At 42.8% G+C, this 23359-nt stretch overlaps 1 protein-coding gene across 1 annotated transcript; it reads right to left on the reverse strand.

Moving 5' to 3' along the window:
* Positions 1-1563: 1563 nt before the first annotated feature.
* Positions 1564-22890, reverse strand: CRTAP (cartilage associated protein). The gene is made up of 7 exons (XM_066572257.1): positions 22387-22890; positions 18888-19037; positions 18124-18295; positions 15541-15669; positions 14456-14601; positions 12364-12447; positions 1564-2235 (listed from the first exon to the last, which is right to left on the reverse strand). Exons 1-7 carry the CDS (start codon positions 22825-22827, stop codon positions 2176-2178), a joined length of 1182 nt encoding a protein of 393 aa, XP_066428354.1. The 5' UTR covers positions 22828-22890; the 3' UTR covers positions 1564-2175.
* Between the last annotated feature and the right edge of the window lie 469 nt (positions 22891-23359).

Here is a 23359-nt window from a genome sequence, read left to right on the forward strand (position 1 = left end):
CACAGGACACGCCAAGAGTCACACCATGGGCCTGAGAGCATTGTCCAAACTCTTCTTGAACTCTGTCAGGCTGGTGCTGTGATCACTTCCCTGGGGAGCCTGTTTCAGTGCCCAACCACCCTCTGGGTGAAGAATCTTGTTTCTAATACCCAACCTTAATCTTCCCCGACACAGCTTCAGGCCGTTCCCTCGGGTCCTGTCACTGGTCACCACAGAGATCAGTGCCTGTACCTCCTCCTCCTCTCACAGGGAAGTTGTAGACTGCAATGAGGTCTCCCCTCATCAGTGGCTAAATTCCTGAGGACAAAATCTGGAGTTGTGCATCAGTCTGGAAGGCAGAAAGACAAAAGGGGACTCCAGAGCAGTAGCCTCTCATTTGAGCATACACACACCTCCAACAAGAGAAAACTAAGAATAAATTAGAGAAGCTACCCCAGTAGGATATTTCATGGGGTGAAGTGATGGTTTACAATCAAATGCTTGTAAAGAACTTTTAAAAGCAAATTTCAATTCTTAGATAAAATTACAATGAGCAGAGTGCTAATATTGTGTAGAGCAAAACCATGAGGAAATATGACACATACAACCCTCTGTCAGTTCAAGGCACACAGCAAGCCAGATTCAGGTCTCCTTACCACAAGCTGAGCTGGCCAAATCTCCTAAAGTTAAAAGGCTCTGGATGGATTTTCATTTTGAAATTAAAACAGTCTGCCCATCAACTTCAGTGGATTAGTTGTGATTTATATTGAAGCAGTTAAAAAAGCCAATCTGATCTTCCAAACACCTTTCACACTCAAATTCAAATGTTTCATTGCTGTCATATGCTGAAGGACAGTGAAACCTCATCCTGTGGATTCTCCTTGATTCTCCTTCTTACTCCCTATAGACACTCAATGGTGTAGACTACTACAGCTTATATAAACTATAGGAGCAACTACTTGGCAACCTAATGTAGATCATGTTTTGCCTTTTTAAAAACTCAAAGCAGATTAAGGGTTTGTAATTCATTTTCATTCAGCTGAATTACAGCTCCACCATAGCAGGTGAATGCTCAAATGGATGCTCATATGCGCTGAATGCTCATTTCCCCTTGATGCAAGCAGGATGAAACCACTTGCTGGGCTCGATCCTTGAAAACAAAAGAGGAAAGCACAGGATGAAATCCTGTATCCTTCTCAGATCCCCTTCAAGGGGATTTTTGCTCTTCAGTAGACTTAGGCACTAATTCATTACCCTTCTCTATCACACTTTTTTTGGTCCGTACCAATACTTCTGTATTGGACTCTGCTGTACAGTTAACAAAAAGGACAGGAATTCACATGTAAATATTTTTCAGTATTCTACTGAAAATCACCTCAGTTTCCACCTGTACTTACCTTTGGATGAAAGCTATGCAGATAGTCCCACCAGGCTGAAAAAAACACACAAGCTATTTTTTTACAGAAGACAACACTAAATTAATCAATCATCAGTATTTCATACAAGACTGGCCCTACCTCAACAGGGACTGTTTCAACAGAAAGAGTAAAAACTGGTAGGAAGAAAAAATATTTTTCTTCTCAGTTTCACATAGTGGAATTTAATTTAGCTTTCAAGAAAGATCAACACTGCTTTCAGAATTCTTTAAGCAATGTTTACAAGATCATTAGTTGTGCTTTGTTAAACACCTTATTTCAGCAATTCAAATGTACCTTATCTTTCAGGTGCACTGGGATTCATTATCACTTTATTCACCATCACATAAAAAGACATATATAAATAATACAATTCATAGCTCAGAAAGAGGAACTGTTATGTCTTCCATAGTTCATAATCTGACAAAAGTTTTTGAGAATTTATCTGTACTGTTACAACTCAGTACAACAGCACTGAAATGAGGAACCTTAGTGTTATCCCAGAAAACAGAAATGGTCAGTTCTGTTGTGTTTGTGCAAGGGAAAGAAAGCTCAAGGGGAAACTCATGTGCACCAGTTCTGCAGGGTGAAAAGCCATGCTCACAGAAGAGTCAGTGCAGCACGAAGTGACCTTTCAGGAGTGGATCTTGGGACAAAAGGTGCAGCTCAAAGAAGCACCTTTGAGGTATATCTAACTGGAACTACAGGTGATCAAATATAATAGTAAGGAGCAATGGTGAGTCTTCACTTTCTGTAAAGTACTTCCTGGTGGTTTCACTCATCAGGATTCCTTCTTTTCCTCCACTTCTAACAGCTCATCAAGGAATTCCACAACTTCACCCTAGAAATTATTAAATTTAACAGAAAGAAATTAACCCCAAAACCTGGTGGGAAATTTTTGCTATTTTAATAAAAATAAAATAAATTAAAAAATAAAATAAACTGCAATAATAGTTGTGCAAATATTTTTCACACCCTCCATGCTAGACACTAGTACAACCAACCTATAAAATACAGGTAAATGGCCCATACCAAGGGAGCACAAGGCTTGCAGGGACAAAGACCTTAAAAGGAAAGAATGTCATACACTTCACAGTAAATCCTCTCGTACTTTTACAGGTACTTAAATAGACAATGAAATCTTCAAACTTAGAGAGGAATAAATGTTTAAAGCACCTGTTAAATTAGGAAGTTGTTAGAATCCCATAAAACATTAAAAAATTTTAGAAAGCTTCAAAATTTGAAGCCAAAGAGTTTTTAGAACCATAACTTTGGCTTTGTAAGTCTGCTCTACCTTTTACATGCCCTGTAACACCCTTCAACACACACCTTCTCCATTTTCAACCATGGATGTTCACAAGCCTTGCTTCAATGCAGCAAAAATGTGAAGATCCAGAGATACTAGGATGTTTTCCATAGTGGAAACAAATAGACTGGATTTAGATTCAGACCAGAAAATTTACAAGCTGGAGATAACAGCTAACACAGAGCACCAACACAATGTAGAAATCCAACTTTATTTAAACTACTCCTAACGTAGTTCTACATCCTATACCTTAGTTAAATGTCTTCCTGCATTCCTGTGGTGTTTGTAAGGTCCCCAGGACAAGGTGGGAGAAGAGAATCTGACTCCATGTTTTCAGAAGGCTGATTTATTATTATATTATGTTATGTTATATTATATTATGCTATACTAAAACTATACTAAAGAAAAAGAAGGATACAGACAGAAGGCTTAACAAGAATGATAATGAAAGCTAGTGACTGACTCCTCAGAGTCCAACACAGCTGATGGTGATTGGTCATTAAGTAAAAACAATTCACATGAAACCAATCAAACATGCACCTGTTGGTAAACAATGTCCAGACCACATTCCAAAGCAGCCAAACACAGGAGAAGCAATCAGATAATTATCATTTACATTTTTCTCCGAGGCTTCTCAACTTCCCAGTAGAAGAAATCCTGACAAAGGGATTTTTCAGAAAATATCACGGTGACACATTCCAGCCTGAGTACTCTGGGATGGTACAGCCCCACTGGCTGGAACTTACTGTCTTGTCAACTAAACTACAGCAGCTGAGCTAAAACCTTCTGTGATCGCTTTCAGCACAAGGTAACACCCTCAGTGGTGGAAAGCAGGTGGTCAATAGCAACTGTGCAGCAGCTATCTGGGTCTGGATTGAAGGCACTTGAGACAGTAGTTCATGTTTGGATCAGGTGTTTATTATTTCTTATCAGTAAAACAGTCTCACTACTGTGAGTTCAGCAGCTTTTCATTAGAAGGCACAAAATGGCTAACAATCTCTTGTTACAAGGTCTTTTAAGACTAAAATATCCAATTAAGAACTGACACCTAGATTATTTTGCCTTTTAACCCAGTAACTGATCCCACAGAGCCTGCAATGAGGACTTTTCTGCCCAATTACAAAATGCCAGCCAAACCCAAGAAGAAGAAGGAAGAAGAAGCACAAAGAAGAAATGCAGGACAACACCCTGTGCCCTCCATCTTGCTTCCATCCACAACATACTAAAAATCCCAAAACCTAAATTTCTCACCAAGTGATACACCTACACTACTCTCTATAATCTATTTCACACTTTTGTGGATTCTAGTCTATCTTGAAGTCTAGGAAACTTTCTCCATGAATGAGGGTCAAAGTCAGTGCTCCCCTGGGGGCCAGGGCACCTCAGAACAGACAGAGAAATATTCCCAGTGCTCTGGGTTTCCACAGCAGCATCTCAGACTACTCAAAACTGCCTGTAGCAGCCCATCTGCTGGCACCCTCAGAAACACAAGTATTTTCTGGTTTGCCTTCCATGCACAGTTCAGAAACACTGCCTGAGAGGGGAGACCCTATGGGAATACCTGGGCCTATCCTCACTTTTTGATATGACTTAAAGTAGAGAGATGCAGATGCTCAATGCTACATTTCCAACCCTTTACTCTAGTAACTACAACGTTCTGATAAACTCTCTTTTCTTTAAACCTTTCTGTCCTTTCTTTCTTGACAAAAACATATGGTCTAAAAAAGTCTTAAGATGTCATTTAGGTTTTCTCCAAAATAAATTGTCATTTTCTGCTAGAAAACCTGATCAGCTTGTACTCACTCTCATATTTAAATTAATGACAACTTCTACCAGTTATGCTGAAAGCAAGTCATCCTTGTTTGGATGCTCATTTTCCCTTTGCTTCACCACCCATTCCAAGTCTGTGAACTGTACTGGGCTTCTGAGTCTGCCCAATTGATGTTTACAACCCCAATTGCATTTTTAGCACATTTTTGTCTAAACGGGCATTCCTTCAAAAGGCAGCATCTTCTAGACACTTCCATTCTGAGACTCAAAATTTTACTGTTTTCTATTCTGGTGAGAAAAGGGCATTAAAACTCTGTCAATGAAAATAATAAGAGCAAATAGAGAAATTCTGTCTATTTTGAATACAATAATGGTATTATGGACATTGTGATTAAAAAGTATTAACATCACACTTTTAGGAAGTATGACTGGTCACGAGAGAAATAATGAAACTAAGCAAACAAAAATAAATGCAGGAGGAAAGCTGGCTGAAATAACTGCTGTTCTTGTTCCCTGCTTCACAGATCCACCTCAAAAGACCACTGAGATTTTGAAACTATGAAGTGATTTTAGCAAGTCCTAAAGAATGGCAATTTGTTGTGCTTTGAATTTGTTCAAAAGATTTAAGTATCCAACACATTATTGTCACACTCATCACTAAGACAGAATTTTTCAGAAGACACACAACATACAGACAAAATTAATGTTTTTTTTTTATTTCTAGTATGTTTTCAAATCCAGAAACATGTAAGAGATGAATAAAGGATATTTAAATGCAACAATATTAGGGAAAAAAGCCCTAAACAAACCTGAAGTCTGAAATCTCTAGTGTCTGAAACTGAGCTCTAAAGGAAAACATTGCAGAAGTTATTGTGGTCTAATTAGATGTACTGAGGAATAAGAGAGGTTGAAATATGGCAAAAATATAAAAACAGTTGCTGAAACAATATACATAAAATATGCTGCAATACAACTGAGTAATTGCCTGGATGTTGGTTATTTTGGAAAAGGCAAAACCTCCAGATTAAAGACAAACAAAACCCCAGTTGAAGTATTTTTGCCTGTGCCTTCACAATCAAAATGTGAAACATTTGCAAGTTGTCACTGGGGAGGTTGGCAGCCCAATGAAGAGGTGACAACTCTGCCTCACAGGAGGAGATCACATTGTCACACTGGCAGCTGTGCCCAGGCCAGCACTGTCCTTGTCCCATTAGCACTCACTTCACACTGCACCAGACACCCAGCACGGCTGAGCTCAGCACATCCTCCACAGATGCTCATTCCAGGGAAAGAAGCCTTCTGCCTGCTGATATCCAGTAACTTTCTGCTGATCTATGCCTGCAGACCCGGAGCCTGAAATGAGTCTTTGACACGATTTACTCCCTCAGCGAGACAGAGTCCCTCCTGTCACCTGCTGTGCTCTTTGGCTCCTCCCTACATTTACAGGAAGAACATCCCATTTTCCATGCTAAGTTGGCTGCAAACCCATAATTCGTTCCACTGCCAGCCACCCGAGGGCACAAGGGCCAGCAGCTCCAAGGCAGGAACACAAACACACGGCTCCAGCCCAGGGCTGATGTCAGGATGGTGAGCAATCCATGGTCCAAAGGGATTGCTCCTAGGTAGGACATCAGGAGGTGAAGTCTGGCTGGCTTGGGAAGAGAAGGGTTTGCTGCCACACCAGTAGAGGGTGTGACAGTCAGGCAGCCCACAAGTGGGAAGCACACAAGTGGGAAGTATAGCTGGGCTGCTTGGCCAGCTGCAGGGAAGCATTTCCTCCCTGCTCAGCCCTCGGTGCACAGTTGTGTCCTCCAGGTTGGCCAGGTACGGGTTGAGCAGCTCTGTGGCACCCCACAACCTCCCTCCCTGTGCTTCCAACCTCTTCCCTCTCCCAGACCAGGAATGGTCAGTGGAAAGAGGGACTGACTGATCAAGGATGTATGGGAAAAGATGGAGCAGGTATAGCCTGAAATATGAGAGGTGTGATATCGAGCAGAAAATGGGGAATGTTCCCAGACTGGTGTGAGAGGCAGGAGGAATCAGAGAAGCTGATCTGTCCAACTGGAACCTCTAATTATCTGTTAGATATGCAAAGAGAGCACTCTTGGCATAGATTAACAATGGAACAGAGGCACAGACAGAAAGAACAAGTTGTATGCCCCAGTAATTAATTCAAGAAGATTTTACTGAGGGTATGTGAGTAGGTGGATTATAATTAAAAAAATTAAAACAGAGCTCTTGGTCAATTCTGAATAAGTTAACCCAGGCTAATGAGATTGGGGCACCATCTAATGAGAAGCTAGAGCACTGGGAAAAAAAAAGACCTAAAAAGAAGACTGCAAAACTCTTCACTTAGTTCCTCAGTGTACTGAGTGTCCAAGACCACGACATACATTGGGCCAGGGCCTTCCTTATGCAATATTAAATGTCACATTCAACTCACAAAAGACAGCTTTTGTAGAGAAACATCTGTACTCTAGAGACTCCTAGCCAACTATTAAAATAAAACAGCAAAGAAGAAGAGCTACGAGTACCTGGCTCTGCTATGGCACACTTGAGGCTGATGGTCCAGCACCATCTTTTCTTTCAACAGCATCATTTAAGAACAGCAGCAAGCAGCAGTTGCACTGCCTACTGACAGACCCAGACACTTTGCAACTGCTTGCAATGAGTGCCTTCTGCAAATGCCAGCATTAATCATTCATCGGTCCTTGCCTCCACCTGTAATCTGTTCCACCTGTCCACCTTTTCTCAGTGGACAGGAAGAGTTATGGGACACAATTAGCTTTCTTGTAATAACCCACATTTTCCAATGCAGGTCTGCTCATGGCCTCTCCCATAGGGATTCTGTATGTATTGCAGTGGGATATCTCATTCTTCAGGGAAGCAACAGAGAAGACAACAAAGGATAGTGTTCTAGAATGAATTAAGTTCCACAGAAAATTATTATTCTGGACATGCTTTTATGCGTGATTACCGGTGAATCAATAGGAAACAGCTTTTATTCTACCTCATCCAACAAACAGCCTTAAGAGACAACACACAGAGCATGAACAATTGGCTGGATCTCTGTTTCCTTATAATCTATGACCTAGAAGAAAAATATTTATCTCACAAAATGTCCCTCAGTTGTCTTTCAGAGCAAAAATTCAAATTTTGCTGAAGTTCAAAGACCTCAATGATTGGAAACTTGTTCGACAGTGAGAGCAGCAGATTTGATTCCCCCATGTACTGGATGTAGGTGATCAGGTTGTGATAGTGAGAAGGGTGGCCTCTAGGTGAGGATCTAGCAGCCCTGTAATTAATTATTGTCCTGTAACTGCCCTAGTAAACAATGTGAGTAGTCACTATGATGAGGTTATGAAAACCTCAGATTGTACAGCAGATTCTGTACAAGAACAAATAATCACCTTGCAAGAGTGAAGACAAAGGTTTGGTATGGATGACTGTGGAGGACATTTGCTCCATGGACCTGACAGAGCCTGCACATACACACCACAAAGCCCACGGGCCAGCAATGTTTTGGAGAGGGAAAACATTTCAGGGTAACAGTAAGGCATGTGTCAATGAGTGGCTCGGCCTGAAAGGTTTATTCAGCCTTCAACCAAGAGCAAGTTCCTTGATCTAACCTCCAGTTAAAATCTGAGAGTTAACTGTAACCACCTCAAAGCCCTGCCAGAACTTCCATGAGCTGTACAGTCCAGGCTGGACATTGTTCACATTCTAGCTGGGAAAAAAAATAAGAAAATCCCTCAATTCTTTGTGCAGAAAAATTATTTGAACCTTAACTTAATTCTTTTTCAGATACTTAGTCCTCAGTGTGACCAACTGCCACATGCTTATAGGGCTTTTTTTTTCAATATTAAGAAAGCTCAGTTGTTTTTTACATGAATATTAACTACTTTCTCAAATATTTTTCCATTTCATTTCAACTATATATTCTGAACCTTTAACTGTTTTTTTTTCCCATATATTATGGGGGACTACAGTACACTGCAGTTATTACAGCAGTATTTTACAGTAAACCAGTAAATGTGCTTTCCTTTTAACTTATAAAGCCTATAAAACATGAGTCAACCCAATTTCAGAGGGACTTCAACATTGCTCCAATTGCACTGAAAGCAGAAGCCTTCCAGTGGCCTTGTTTCAGAGCTCTCCTTATGCTCTTTTGCCTGCTTTATGCTGCATGCAGAGGTGTAAGAGAATCTGGGCAGTAGAAGTTCCTCCTAATGCCAGTACCTGCAGCTTGGGGCCATCCATTTGAGCCCAACCATGCAGGCAGCTTCCCATGCAAAGTGGCTTAAATGGGAGGAGGAAGCCCTTTGACCAAGACACACATCCAGCAGTGCAGAAGCAAGAGAAAGCAGAAGGATCCAGCCATACAGGAAGACTCTCCACCAGAAAATTATGATGGCAAAAAAACCCAAAACAACCTCATCTTCTTTTTTCTTTAAAAAAGTGTGTGCTGAACAGGGACCATAACACTGCCCATTAGCTGGCAACTCTCTCAGAAACAGCTGTCACCAGCTCTTCTCAGGGCAGCAGTGCTGTTAGAGCTGTTTGGGCTGAGGTCACAAGCAGGGCAGGGTTTACAGCACTTAAAACTTGCTGGTACAAGCACACTCGTGTAAATCATCTGACCATATGCAAGGAGCGAGTTAATAAAGCTCAAAGTATGTTGTTAGCAATTCCCAAACAGAAAAATAGTCTGAATTCAGATTACTACTTGCTATCAGTACTCCACTGGGGGCCTTGTGTTTTGATGCTATTCCTTATGTCCTCTTTCCACCAGTCACATTAGTTCAGTACTTCCTCTTTGCCTTACATGGATGTGATGAAACACAGAGCCTTTTAATCTCAGCCACTACACAAATGGAACACACACTATACACAAAGAAAGATGTCCAAAAAAAGCGGGTCAAAGCTGCCAACAGCTTTTCACCTACTGATTAAGTACCGAAAGAAAAATCACATTGTAGGCTCATCCCCGCCAAATATTTGTGGTTCTTATGCAATTTAGAACAGCTAAGTAGCTATCTCCCCCCCTCCAAAATTCCATAAGAACACTGATTTTTATGGGCCAAAACCATGTCTCACACAATTAGTGTGGTGCTGGAGTTACATCTACACTAGCTGAGTGTCTGGCTCTTAACAGCATCTCAGTTTGCCACTTAAATCTGTGCAGTACCAGGAGCTGTATCCATGATAGCCTTGATGCATTACACATCTGAACAGAAATTAAGAAGCTTGTCTATCCATGGCCAACCAAGATGACAACACTGTAATGTTCTTTTAACTTCCCTGTGGAAAACTGCAAGGATATTTAAGAATAATTACTTTTTCTTAAAAGTAATTTGCAGCTAGCTGGCACTAATATTCTGTCACCTCCACTGTGTTAAATGTTTGAATTAAGAGTTTTTCATTTCCTTGTGGAAAAAAATTAATAGAGTACCACAAGCAGGACAGTATTTCTTGTAGTAACATATGCAAAAATCATTACTGCCTGTTCCAGCCTCTGCAATTACTGCTATGTATTCCTGAAGAAGCCAAGTGTTTTCACTCTCTTTGCTAAGGGGATTTAGAAAGACACATGGATGATCTGGGATACAGGAGCACTGAGAAGTCTGGATAAAATGAGATTCTCCACTTGAAAATAATGACACTCACACAGGAAGTGATCCTCTTGTCACATCAATCCTTTTGCTTCCACCAAGGGAAAAAGAATTAATTTTTTTTCTGCAGATTATCTTGCAGGCTATCTTACCAGCCCACAAGAAACTTCACAAACAGCAAACATGGACCACAGAAACTCACAGAAAGTATGGCCTATGGCCCAAGGAGTACATGGTTTAAATAAACAGAGTGCACTTAGAAGAGAGCTTGCCTCCATCCTTAACAATTTTTAATAAAGTTTTTACTGTAATGCCTTATCTGGGGTTTTCATCAGTTTTCAACATTCCTATGGAACAAACTTTTCTATCCGTGCCAGGAGAAATATTAAACAAAATAAAAAAATTCCACTTATACTACCAGGTCCTGCCCATAGAGCAGAAACTGCAAGGTAGTGGTTTTACTTTTGTACTATTCCTGCTCTGCACTCCCTGGAAGTCTCCTGCAGCCAAAGACAAGTTCTGGTAGCCAGGGATTTATGAGTTCACTACCAAAAGCCAGAGCCAAGCCAGAGGCATGGACAGCCTCCATCCCCCCCAGGTTTTTGGGCCCTAACAAGGGAGGGCACAGAAGCCCTTCAGCTTTTCCCCTGAGAAGAAGAAGAATGGTAACTCTCCTAAACAAAGAGAGTGTGAAGTATCTGCAGCATAGGCAGGCCCAGTAATTTTGGTTGTTTAACCCAAACATATAATCCAGTGTAATGTGACTTCCTTGTCAGCCCAAAAGTTTAACTGAGGTTTACACTGCACCACCCTCCTGCAGATTGCAAGGTCATTTGTAACTGCCCTGGTGAAAGGGGCTGCAGGAATGAAAGCCAGCAACTGAATGCTTGTTTATTCTACACACAGTGCTGGAGACTGAAGATTGTTCCATAACCCCTTCTCCTAACAACATATGGGGAAAACCCTCAAAAAGGACTTCTTCACCCCCCTACTTAATTCTTTACCCCCCAGCTTAATTCTTCAGCCCCCTATTCCTCCCTGTGTTTTGAAGCAGCAGACAGGAAAGAAGGAAAAACGTACTAATCAAGTTGATGCTTAACATAAGAAAACATCATGGACAAAGCACAAACCAACAAGGGAATATAAAAAGCACTCAAGTATTTCACACCTTGATGAAAATCCATACAGATTAGTCCTCATCTAAGCTTAACCTTAAAGCAAGCTTATTAAACTATCTTTCAGGGGGTTTTATCCCAATGGAAAGTCTTCCTGAAGTCTGGTAACCTTGCAATGGAATTTTACATAGAGTTGTTTTCAGATCACAAGAATACTGAAGGCAGCACAGACATTACTTCTCTGCTGTAAAAGATTCTCACTCCCTATGTGTTGGATAACAGAAATTGCAAAGGTGTTTTCATTTTTTAACATAAACCATCTTCTAATCATCTTTCTAACTAGAACAGACTCAGCAATGCTCATTACAGATACCCTTGCCTCATGTCACAGCTGAGCACAGCTCTTTCTTTGTCAATGCCAGCAACATTTCATCATTTGAAGATTTTTCTAAACCTCTAAATGAAAGGACCCAAAAACAAAGCAAAAGGCAATCCAAAACCTCCCATGAATTATGCTTTAATTTCAGTTGCGGAAGGAAATGCCCTTTCAACAATTAAACCAAAGTAAAAAAATCCCTTCTTACATATTTTCCAGTGTAAATAGTAGTCATTATATGTTATTTGACCATGAATTCCAACCATCTAAAAAGCATTACTGGGTGACCAAAATGCCACTGAGGAGAAAAAAATAACAGATAACAAGACTTCCTTTGGACAAAAACTACAATTTAGGTGGTTACTTCTGGACAAAATTGTAAGGACCTTTACATCTAATTTAAATAACATTTTAGAAAAAAAAAATCCACACCCCCTCCCGGCCCCCCCAAACACCAAACCCAGAAAAACATTTGGTTTAAATATATATGCACCATTTCTCTGCCCCCTGGTGTTACAACTTGAAAACTGGGTTTCCTTTCTTTTCTGTGGGCTCAGTGCATTATATATTTACCTTTGTGTGAATTCTGTCCATGTTTTTTTAAATGGTACATGATGTTCTTCGGGTTTGTTCTTATATTCCACTTACCAAACAAAAATTTATTATAAATTGGTCGTGGTTACAAGATTTTTCCATATTAGTGCAATCCTGGAATTACAGCTATGTATCATCTTCACTTTAAACGTGATTGCTGCTTTTTTCACCCTGATTTCATTTGTGGAAAACTCACCTCATCATCATCCATCAGATGTTCCTTCGCAAATTCATACAATTCCAGCTGGAGCGTGGTAATGTTGTGGTATCGAACGGCCTCCTATCAAAAAACACCCAAATTTCTGTAACTTTAGGGTAGCAAGACAGGCCAGTGCCATCACATGCCTCCTGAAACCATCCCAGGGAGGTCACACCCAGACCTAGCAAAGGCAGATCCCAGGCAGGGCTCACAGTGCTTGAGAAAGGAAACAGCAAAACAGCAAACAGCCCATTCCAAACTCTTCTGTGGATCTTCCTAAGCACAGGCTTCCTCACTGCAAGAACAAAGCACTCTCCTCCTTCTCATGTTTCAAAGCACTGGCGGGCCTGAGAATAAGGCATGAGACTGCCAGGGCTGAGCAGCAGCCTGTGCCTGCATTCCAGTGGGCTTTGGACAGGAGAAAGGCTCTGTCTCCCAGTGCTGGCTATGGCAGCAGGCAGTTCTGGGAAAGAGACACACGGAGCTGTTTTGCATGATAATGACTCACCAGCCCAGCCTGAGCCCGGGCTAGGGAAACTCTGCAAGGTCACTCACCTGTCCCTCCTCACATCCCCACTATGTGCCCGGACAGCACAGGGTAGCTCAGTCTCACACTTTCACATTTGTGAGTACCAACTGCCATCTACTTTGATTATTCCATTTAACTCCTCTTGGGGAAGAAAACAGGAGACTCCCTCTTTCACAAGAACATCTAAAGGTCAGTGCCAGAGCCAAATGCTGCTGTCACCCCATTATCACTTTTAGAAAATAAACCAGAGGCATTGTGGTTTTCGGGGCAAGTGATTAGGACAGCAATCAACTTCTGTTTATAGCTACATGGATCAAAGTACAAGAAAATACAGCTGTGTGCATTTAATATTTTGTATTTTAAAATCAAATTATCTGTAGTCCCCAGCTCCAGAAGTTATCAATGAAACAGTCAGAGTGCATGTGTAGGGCCCTTGTTCCGCCCTCTCTGCACTCGTATGCCAAACGTGTCTGCGGTTTGCAGTTTCATACTGTTGCTACCCCTCACTCCCAGCACCACCAAACATTGTCTCCAATATGGTTACAAAGCACCATTCTGTTCCCAAAAGCAGTGACAAAGGAACAGCTCCCTTCCCCTGGGAGCTCAGACTTGCTGCTGCTGCTGCTGCCTGAAAGAACCAAATGCATTTTTGTTCCCTTTTGTCTCAGTTGGCTCTGCAGGGCAGGCCTGGGTTCCCACTGTGCCAATAAAGTGTGTGCTCTAAGAGGCATGACTAGAAGGCACTAAATTTAATTTGTGGAACATGTATTGCTAATGACTAACTGGTTGTACAGCCCATACGACTGATGCCTAAGCAGTCAGTGAGTGTCACAATTTAGCTGCGTGACTTAAATCCTGGTAACAAGAAACATTAGAAAATCCAATTTGATGTCACAGTCCAGGCTGTAAAATTTCCTTGGACATGGAAATTTAAGAACAGCATGGAAACCCATTTTTAAAATAGTTTTCCAAAGCCAGATGACAACTATTGCTGGATGGACTGATATCTTCTTTGCAGCAAGCATTTTAATTTAGATAATTAGATGAAATGCAGTCCTGAGCCTCTTTCCATCCTCATCCACCCAACTGCCTTCTAAATGGAGTAAGTGGAAAGCCAGTTTAGCTGGAGTTACCATATTCAGACACATTCCAATGCCCACAGAACCTGAAATAACAAGCGAGTGGGCAACTATGTGTTGGCAAATAATGATTCACAAAAGCCTGAATGTCACTCAGAGATTTCATCATCACAGATTTCAGGGGCCAGCTGCTTTATTTATAAAGGTACATAAAGACATAAATATGCCTAAGTGTCAGAGAAGTACCAGCATGGGTTTACTTCTCATCATATATTATATGCTATCATAGTATACTTCAACAAAAAGGGAAGAGTTACAATGGCATTCGCTGTTTACATGACACACTGCACCTCTGTGTGCAACTTTCTATATGGCTTCAACAAAACAGGACTCCAGGAATAGAAGATATCTCACATTTTCCCACTGAATTTCAGAGAAATATTTGAATGTGTCTAAAAGGCATTTTAGGTAATCCACCTACCGATCTGGGCTGAAAATCCTCCTCTTTAAGTCCCCACTTGTCTTTGTGGTACTGGTAATAGACCATGTTCTGTTTCATTACTTCATCTTTCTCGTCAAACAGAAGGTAACTGGCAGCACAAGAAGCTGCATTCTTCATGTCATTCACTAATTGATAAACACACACCAAAAAAATCCAGGTAAGGTAAATGAACAAATTCCTGCTATTATCTAAGCTCTGGAAAACTCAAATGGAAACACAGCCCATACTCTACCTCCTCACCAGCTGCACAGAGGAAAAAAAATTGCTCCCCAGAAACTGTACGCTATTTTTGCTCTGAAACACATAAGGCCATGATTCAAAAATCATCTCATCATCAACCTCTGATTGTTTTCTATGAAAATCCTAACCAAATGTTCCTCCCAGGTATCCCAGTATCAGCCCACATCTTGGTGAAACGCACTGGGGCATTTATTTAAGAAACAAAAAAAAAAATATATATATTAAACCCCTCCCTACTTCTCTGTACTAGGATTGATAAAGAGGGAAGAGTCAGGGTGTAAGGTGTGTAGTCAAACAACACAAGCAAGAGTCATTAATGGCTTGATGCTACATGGCTGATGTGTCTTCCCTTTGATATTGGAGCCTGCAGGAACAGCTGTAAGGGCTACATGTGTTCTTTACAGTGCAAGCAGCTCCTCAAGAAACCACAACTGTCACTGATTAATTTACCTATCAAATATGTCATCACTGAGCACTGAATACTACAATTTCTTTTAAGTGGTCCCCTCTTTCTTCAAAATCCATTTAGCCCTATTCTAACAGGATGATAAGAATCCACTAGGAAAAAGCAAATAGTATGAAATACTCTGTAGGTTTGTCTGTGGAAGTAATTCTGTCCCATGTCTGTTAACTACAGCGAAAACAGGGAGCAAAAGACACCAGGAAACTTAAGGATTTTCTGTCCCAGAATAGTTTAAAATTCAGATTCTGGAGGCCACTACTTACATTCTAAAGCATAAAATTAGAAGAAAAATATTATGAATGGAATCTGTCCCCCATCATCCAACATCAGTGTTGTTTAAGCACAAGAAATTACTACTTACATTTATAATATGCAAACTGCAAGTAATGGTACATGGTGGCCACAAATTTTTCAACGACAAAGCCTCCTATAATAGGTGTCAGATTGCTCTCACACTGCACTTTGCACGCAAGGACTTCAATATAATGGTCTGGAAGGAAGAAAACAGCAACAGAGGATATGGATGGCACAGAGCAAATTGTGATAATCACTCCCATTAGTCACCCATTAAAATCTGGCCTTATAACACTCTCCTGGGTCCTGTGCCTCTGGCTCTTGCTGCTTGGAAGTACTGAGAATCTACAACTCCATCTGAAGTATGAATCGAGTGTTGGTACTAGGCCCTTCTGTAAAAATCTGTGTGGCTGACTTTTAAGGCATCAGAGCTGAATTCCAGAGAGCTGAGCACTTAGGATCCACTGACACCTACAGGCAGTATGTGGTTGGTGGGTTTTACAGAGTATTACACAGTACTGCATTATGTCCTAGCTGTAAACTTCACAGTGCTTTCTCTCCTTTTCTAAATTTTGCAAACCTTGGCAAGGTCATTACATTATTGCACAAAGAAGGTCCCCGTGGTGCTGAGTACAACCGTGTCACAGACAGATACAGCAGGTGATTGCAAAATAAACCTCCAGAGAGGGCTGCCCAGAGTTTGGATGTTTTAAGGGAGAGGAAAGAGAAGAATAGGGTGCTCACAACAGAATAACTTTCAGCCAGGAACATGTAAGTTCACAAGCTTACCCTGTCAAAAAATTGCTATATATAATGCAGGACTATTGCTATACATAAAATAGGACTATAGGTAATTTTATCTTCAAGAAAATGCATTTCAAGAAAACCTTCCAGCAAAAAAATTCAAGCATTTTCCAAATATATCACATTCATCAACAGCACAGAAAATAAATATTTTAAAGTCTTACTTTCCCTCTAAGCCACATTTGGCAGGTGAAAGCAAGTTAGCTAAGCTTGTGCAGCAAATTTCTGACCAAGACAAAAGAACTTTTCATCCCTGACAATTCCTAACATGAAGAACACTGAGGTTAACTAAATATAACTGCTGAAACTAACTAAAAATAACTGGCCAAATGAAATTCCCAGACTCATCTTTTGCAAGAGCAGTGGAATGTCCAGACACAGTAGTGCTCAATTCCAGCCAGCAGTTAAAGCCAGGGATGCGAGTCACTCAGGGAAGAGATCCCATGCAATGAGGACAGCTGGCTTCCTAACACAACTCACTGCTCAGTGATAAATACATGCCTAGGGCAAGACCCAAACACTTCTGGTGAACACTTACTGCTACATCTGCTTCCTGCAGACCCTTGGAGGCAGAATCTCTCCCTGCAACACGAGCACGATTCAGCCCAGGCAGTGCAAATAAATTTGAGTGTTCTTATCTCAAGAGTGAAATACCTGAAATGCATGAACATGGCCATGGTGACATCATGCAGTAATTCCTGCCTTTCCTTCCCATCACTGCTGCTGGGAATTGTCCCTCCCTTCCAAGGAGGCAGAGGGAGGGTGATAGTAAGTGTCAATCACAGCTAAGCATAGACACTATTCTTTACAGTGGCTTGTGGATTGTCCACAAGAGGACCCACTGGGGAAGAAAGTCTGTGTTTCTTGTTTTACCTCCTGTGATTTGTGCTTCACTCTGTATTTGTTACCCTAGACCCCTGCATGTTTTGCCCAAGAGCAAGTCAAGGCTTGAGAAATAGTCTGCAATAGCTATTCCATGTCAGCTGCTCTGGTGGATACCAGCTGCACACCATGAGAAACTGAAGCCGCTCATGTATAAACATACTTCACAAAAGCCTCCCCTCACCAAGACATGTTATGGCTTTAGGACAAAAAGTTGGAATAATTTTCCTTAGGGCAACTTGAAACACAAAAAGTGCAAGAGAATTTCTAAGTTTATTGAGAAAATATGCAGGTGTTCTCCACAAAAATATTTCCAACAATACTGAGATGTCAGAGCACTGGAGAAATTACTTGTTTCTTTCGCTGCCAAAGAGCATAGGAAATATGCATGTGCTATTTTGACAACAATCAAAAAAGCTGATGTCCCTTTTACTTTGCAAAGCAATGGGTTTTTGGTTTGGTTTTTTTTTTTTGCTATACACACAAAATATAGATGTTACCTACTAGTAAAACTCTAATGCAGGAAAGATTAAAAATAGCCAACAAAACCTTGTCATACTTACGAGAAAGGAGATGCAGATTACCAGACCTACACAAACCAGAAAGCTGATTTCAAAGGCAGGCTAACTAACCACTGAGCCTCAAAGTGATACTGAAATGATAGTCAAGAGACCTGGCTGGATGACCACCGCTACCCAGATGGAGCACCTGTTATTTACATTTCTATGTTACTCTGACACAGAACTTCCATGCTAATGTAAGATCTCTGTTCCGATTTCCTGATAGACCTCATTTATGTTACTGATGACAGCATAAAGTAAACCAGAGTTAAACAGTTTTCAGTGAATCTAATAAACTCCCATTGGCCTAAACTGAGGAACAGGACTTGGGTAACCAATCCTATGAATAAACTAAAATGCACTTTGGGGACATCTTTCCTTCATGTTTCAAGGTAACCACTGACCTGCAATGGAAAGATAGAAGTCTTTAAAGTCTGTGATCTCTCGGGAGCCTTCGCAGGCTGCTATGCAGTCGTCGTAGGCTTTGAAGAACTCGGGAAGAGCCAGTTCCATGTCCGAGATGGACGTGCGCCAGTTGTCCCCATTGTACGCTCTCACCGCCCTGACAAAGAGATTCTGGAAAATTGGCAGCAATGAATCGGCAGTAACTGACCCGTGAGAAGTGTTGTGTAAACTCAAAACACAGCAAATGACGTCTCCAAATTTCTAGATGAGCTGCGCTCCAGATGATGTGAGAACAAACACGGGAGACTAATGGATTTTAACAGATATTTCCTAGGGAGCAGAGTATGTCATTCCATTTCCAATCAAAAGAAAAGCCTGCTGGAAAGAAGCAGCAGTGTGAGGCTGCGACAGAGATTTTCAGTGGAATCTCAAAGCCAAATGTCTGAGCTATTTTCAGCTGTGCCAATACAGCACTCATGAATTTGGATAACTAGGCACCTGCTTAGCTCCAGCAGCAATCTGCATGTAGCAGCTTTCAGGTACGCCACTCTCTGATTTGCTGTGACTCATTTATGGAACAATGAAGTGCAGGAGAGGTGAGAATTACTGAATGCACCAGGAAAGCAGAACAAAGAGGACTGAGATGACAAAAAGAGATTAAGAACTGAGAACACATAAGCAAATGAGATCCCTGAAACTCACCCAATAAGAGGAGTAATAGAACAGTTCCAAAAGAGCAGACTCTCCCGAATAAAAAGCATACCTCATAAGGCTTTATCTCCAAGTCTTTAATATGCTCCTCAGCATCAGGTATGCTCTTATAGTAGGCCATATTTCTTTGCATCATTTCATCATCTGGATGCTTCAGAAGAAATGTGTGAGCTGCTGCAATAGCTTTTGGAAGATTATTAGCCTAAACAGAGATAGGGAAAAGAAGGTGTTAAAGAAAAAGATTACCTGGAGAAAACAAAACAAAACAGTTCAAAGGTTCCCAGTTTTCTCAATGACTTTTCCTGCATTCTGTATACTCACAAATTTGCTTCTACTGAGAGCACAGCAGATACAATTGTACAGTAAAACTGATATAATTCCTCTCAGTTTTACTCCTAGAAGAGTGTGAACAATTTACTGTTGTAAATCAAAAAGATTAGGTTCTATCCCTTGCCCCTCCCCTGTTCATAGAGCTGACAAGGCAAAGTACCAGGGCTACTGGGAGGGATTAATCTCACAGCAAGTACTGATGCTAACCTATGGATAGTAGTTGGGAGTCATCACTGTTTGTATGTGTTTATGTCATTTATTTGCCTAGCAGCACAGAGGACATTATTAAAATAATATATCTTCTGGTGGCATTACAAAGTTAGATCATACTGCAGAGACTTGGTCAAAAATTGTGTCCTAAAGCAATTTTCTGTGCCCATTTTTAAACTAACTTTAATCCCTGTTAGACATACTTTGTGAAGTGCACATTTCTCATTTACAACTGTATGTACCAAACATGTATGTACTTCTGTGTGCGTGCCATTTATGATTTCTTAAAATTATATATATATACACCCACATGCATACTTTCATAAATTATATAGTATATATGCACATATTTAGGAAGAGTGAGAGAGAAAGCAAAAGTCTGGGGTATTTGTGAACTGTTAAAACCCCTTTTCTAGGCTGTTCAGGGTATTGATGTACAGGCAATACAGAGCTCCACCTCACATGTGAAACAGCTTCTGGCAGCACACATTCGAAACCACGAGCAAGAATCAAAGTGTGCACACGCACCCATCTGCTTACACCCATGAAAGGTGCCCTTTCATTTTGGAAAGGAACCTGAGAGATGGCTGCACAGGAGCCAAACTTCAACCCAGCCACTGCTGCTGTGCTGCTAGGAGTGTCCCAGCACTGGAGCTCTGCCAGCTGCCCTTCCTGGCTGTCCCAAAACTACGTGTTTCCAGTCCGCCTCGACTGTGCTAAATGCAAAGGGAAATCTCAGCTGCACTTTCGTCAAATGCCTGGTTTCTTCTGTGCTGTAGCTGTAAACCTGCTTCTTTGGTAGGCTGACATGTCTCATTTTTACTTAGGTCCATGATTCACTCTTGGTTTTAATTTTCACCTCTTAGAAAAAAAAAAAAAAATAAGAAGAGGTTTTGTAGAAACACACTCCTAAGTGAACTCAGTGGCTCTGAGAAAGCTCCCTCCAGAGGAGCAAGCAGCAGCGCGGGAACAGCTACTCCCAGAATCTTACAACGTGGCAAATTTCTCTGCGAGCCCACCTGAATACACACATGGTCACTCTAAAAAATTACATAAAGCACTTCCCTCCGGCTTCTCCCTCTACTATAAACGCTGTTGGAGGGGGTGGAGGGGTGGGGGAAAGGACATTCCTTTCATAGAAACCACCAGCCAGGAAAAAGCCCTTTGGATGCAGCAGTTTGTAGCTCTAGAAGGCAAATTTAGAACTCCTCGAGAAAGATAAGGGCTCAGCACTGAACTACAAATCCAGTACGAAACACAAAATAAACAACAGTCACTAAAGGCAAAACCACCAAACTACTACTCAAACTTAATGCAAATGTGATTGAAAAAAGAGTTAAAAGGGAGGGGGAGGGATTCCTACAATTTCCCTCTCACACTCCTACCTGGCAGTTACCTGACTGTATTCAAAATGATAAGAAGAAATTATATTTGGTGTTATCTGTACAGTGCAAACTTTGTACGTGCCACAAGGGGGGAATTAATAGTTAAATTAAGATAAGAAGAGGAAACATTTTTGCTGATGTCATTTTGGTATCCATATATGGCTTTGAGAATTTGAGGAATTCCTGCCCTCTCAGTTAAAAGAAAAGGCAGAGGCTAAAATGTATCAAGTTCTTTTGTATGGTCTTAGGGAAGGCATTAGAGACCAGTGTGACGCTGTGCATGTGGATGCTGTTCTGGTTTCATGAGAACACGTTTCCCTGGGAATGTTTGGAAAAACTGCTGAGGAAACAGCACTCCTAAAAACAGGGCACAGCAACAGTTTAGAAGATGTGTGTTTTCAAGAGGCAACCTCAAAATAATGCACAAGCATACAACCCTATGTAATGTATACTGGGATATGTTGGGAGTGAATCCCTAAAAGGGAAAACAATCTAACCAAAGAGCTCAGCCTGTTTCCTCCCCACAGAGAGGCCCTGTTAACCTCAAATGCAAATAACTGCAGTATCTGAGGGGAAGGCAGGAGGGATAGACCCTGATATAGGGAACAGAAGGTGAAGATGAGAAGGGAGAAAATAATCAATAAGATCCTGGACAGTAGAATGATAAGCTAGAACAACAGGATGAAATCTGTTAAGAGAGAAGTGTGTCCCCAGTCTTGGCTGACCCAAGAGCAAAAGGTAAATACCATTCCAAGGTATTATAGTGTCCCACTTCAGCAGCCAATTTTTGCTTCGTTCCTTCTTGCAGCTGCAATGAAACTGGAGTTTTCCAGGCATGAGGCTATGGGCAAGTCACAGGCTGGGCCAGGCTGCTGCACTTGAAAGAACTGGACCAGAAACGAGCAAGTGAAGAAGGTGGACACGCTGAAGAAGAAGAAGCAGTGAAGATCATTTGCAATAGCAGAGCTGTGACATGAAGAGTCTGAAAAAGGTTCCAGAGAAGGTTAGAAAGTAAGGCAGATGGAAAGATGAAAAGAGGGGCAGGAATGACACAGCTACTGGACACCAGTGGCCAGATGTCTAGGAAGAAGTGGAAGGGCTGATTCTAGGGGATGAGCTGGATGAGTTGTAAAAAACAGGGTGAAGAGGGAGCTGGATGGTACGTGGGTAAGCAGGGGGAAAGACAAGGCACAGGCTAATCCCCCTGTGGGATACAGGAGTGGAAAGAAACAACTGAAAGGTTTGTCGGGGAGAGAATCACAAAGTGTAGGGTTGGCAGCCTAGGGGGGCAAGGAAGAAATGGAGGTGAGGCAGATGAGAACTGGTATGGAGGAGGAGGTGATGGGAAATGAGCATGTGGCCCAGAGTAACCTGCTCTGAGGGCCAGGTGAGAGGTGGTCGGCATGACAGGAGGTTCTTCTTAGCATCGGGTGCACGAGGCATTTGGGCACACCAGGACACCACGACACTGACAGGCGCGCTTGGCGGGCCTGGAGGCTGACACTGCACCAGGGGAGACTTCGAGAGCCTCCGATAGAGGCGGGGGGAGCGGAGGCAGGACAGCAGAGCGATGGGAGGAGAAAGGAGGAGGGATCAACGAGAGGCAGCGGGTGGGGGGGGCCTCACCTTGAAGTAGGCGAACTGCAGGTACTTGTAGGGCTCGCGGCGCTGGAACTCCTCGAGCAGTTCGCGGCCGGGCTGCGCCTGTCGGAAGGCGGGCAGCCCCTGCTTGCAGCGCCGCAGGCACTGCGCCCGCCGCAGCACCCCGGACAGGAGGCGCAGCTCCTGCAGGGCGGCGCTGCGGGGCGCGGGGGGCGGCGGCGCGGCCGCGCTGCAGTTGCGGTGGCAGAACGCCTCGCTGTCGCGCAGCAGGCGGTACAGCCGCATGCTGACCTCCAGGTAGCTGACGCTCTCGGGCCAGTTCTCGGTGCTGTACTGGTCCAGCCCGTAGCGGTAGGCCGACTCCAGCGGCATCAGCTCGTCCCGCGGGAAGCTGCGGAAGCTGTAGCGCTCGTACTGCGCCCCCGCCGCCGCCAGCAGCGCCGCCAGCAGCGCCGCCACCCACATGGCTGCGCCTCCGACACCGCACAGCACCGCACAGCACCGCACAGCACCACGTCGCTGCCACCCAGGGCCGGGAGAGGCGGCCCGGGCCCGGGAGGAGGGAAGGGAAAGGGGGCGGGCCGGGGAGAGGGCCGGGCAGAGGCGGTCCCGGGGCCGGGAGGAGGGAAGGGAAAGGGGGCGAGCCGGGGAGAGGGCCGGGCAGAGGCGGTCCCGGGGCCGGGAGGAGGGAAGGGAAAGCGGCCGGGGCCGGGCCGGGGCGGTCCCGGGGCGGAGGCGGAGGCGGCCCCGGAGGCGGCCTCGGCCCCGGGGCGGGGCGGGCCCAACGCCGGCTCCTGCGGCCGCCCTCGATGCTGCTGTACGGCCGGAGCTGGTGCCAGCCGCAGTCGTGTCTGCAAGGAAACTTTTCCTTCATGTGTTTTCCCCAGTGTCCGTGAGAATTAAGGGTTTTTTCCGCCCACAGTTTAGGGGTTTTGTTTGGAAAATATATGTTCTAAATCAATCTCTTGTACCCTCCAATTTTATTTTTTTTGTGTGT

This window comes from Molothrus aeneus, chromosome 1, assembly GCF_037042795.1.
Source record: "Molothrus aeneus isolate 106 chromosome 1, BPBGC_Maene_1.0, whole genome shotgun sequence".
NCBI classification, from domain to species: domain Eukaryota; kingdom Metazoa; phylum Chordata; class Aves; order Passeriformes; family Icteridae; genus Molothrus; species Molothrus aeneus.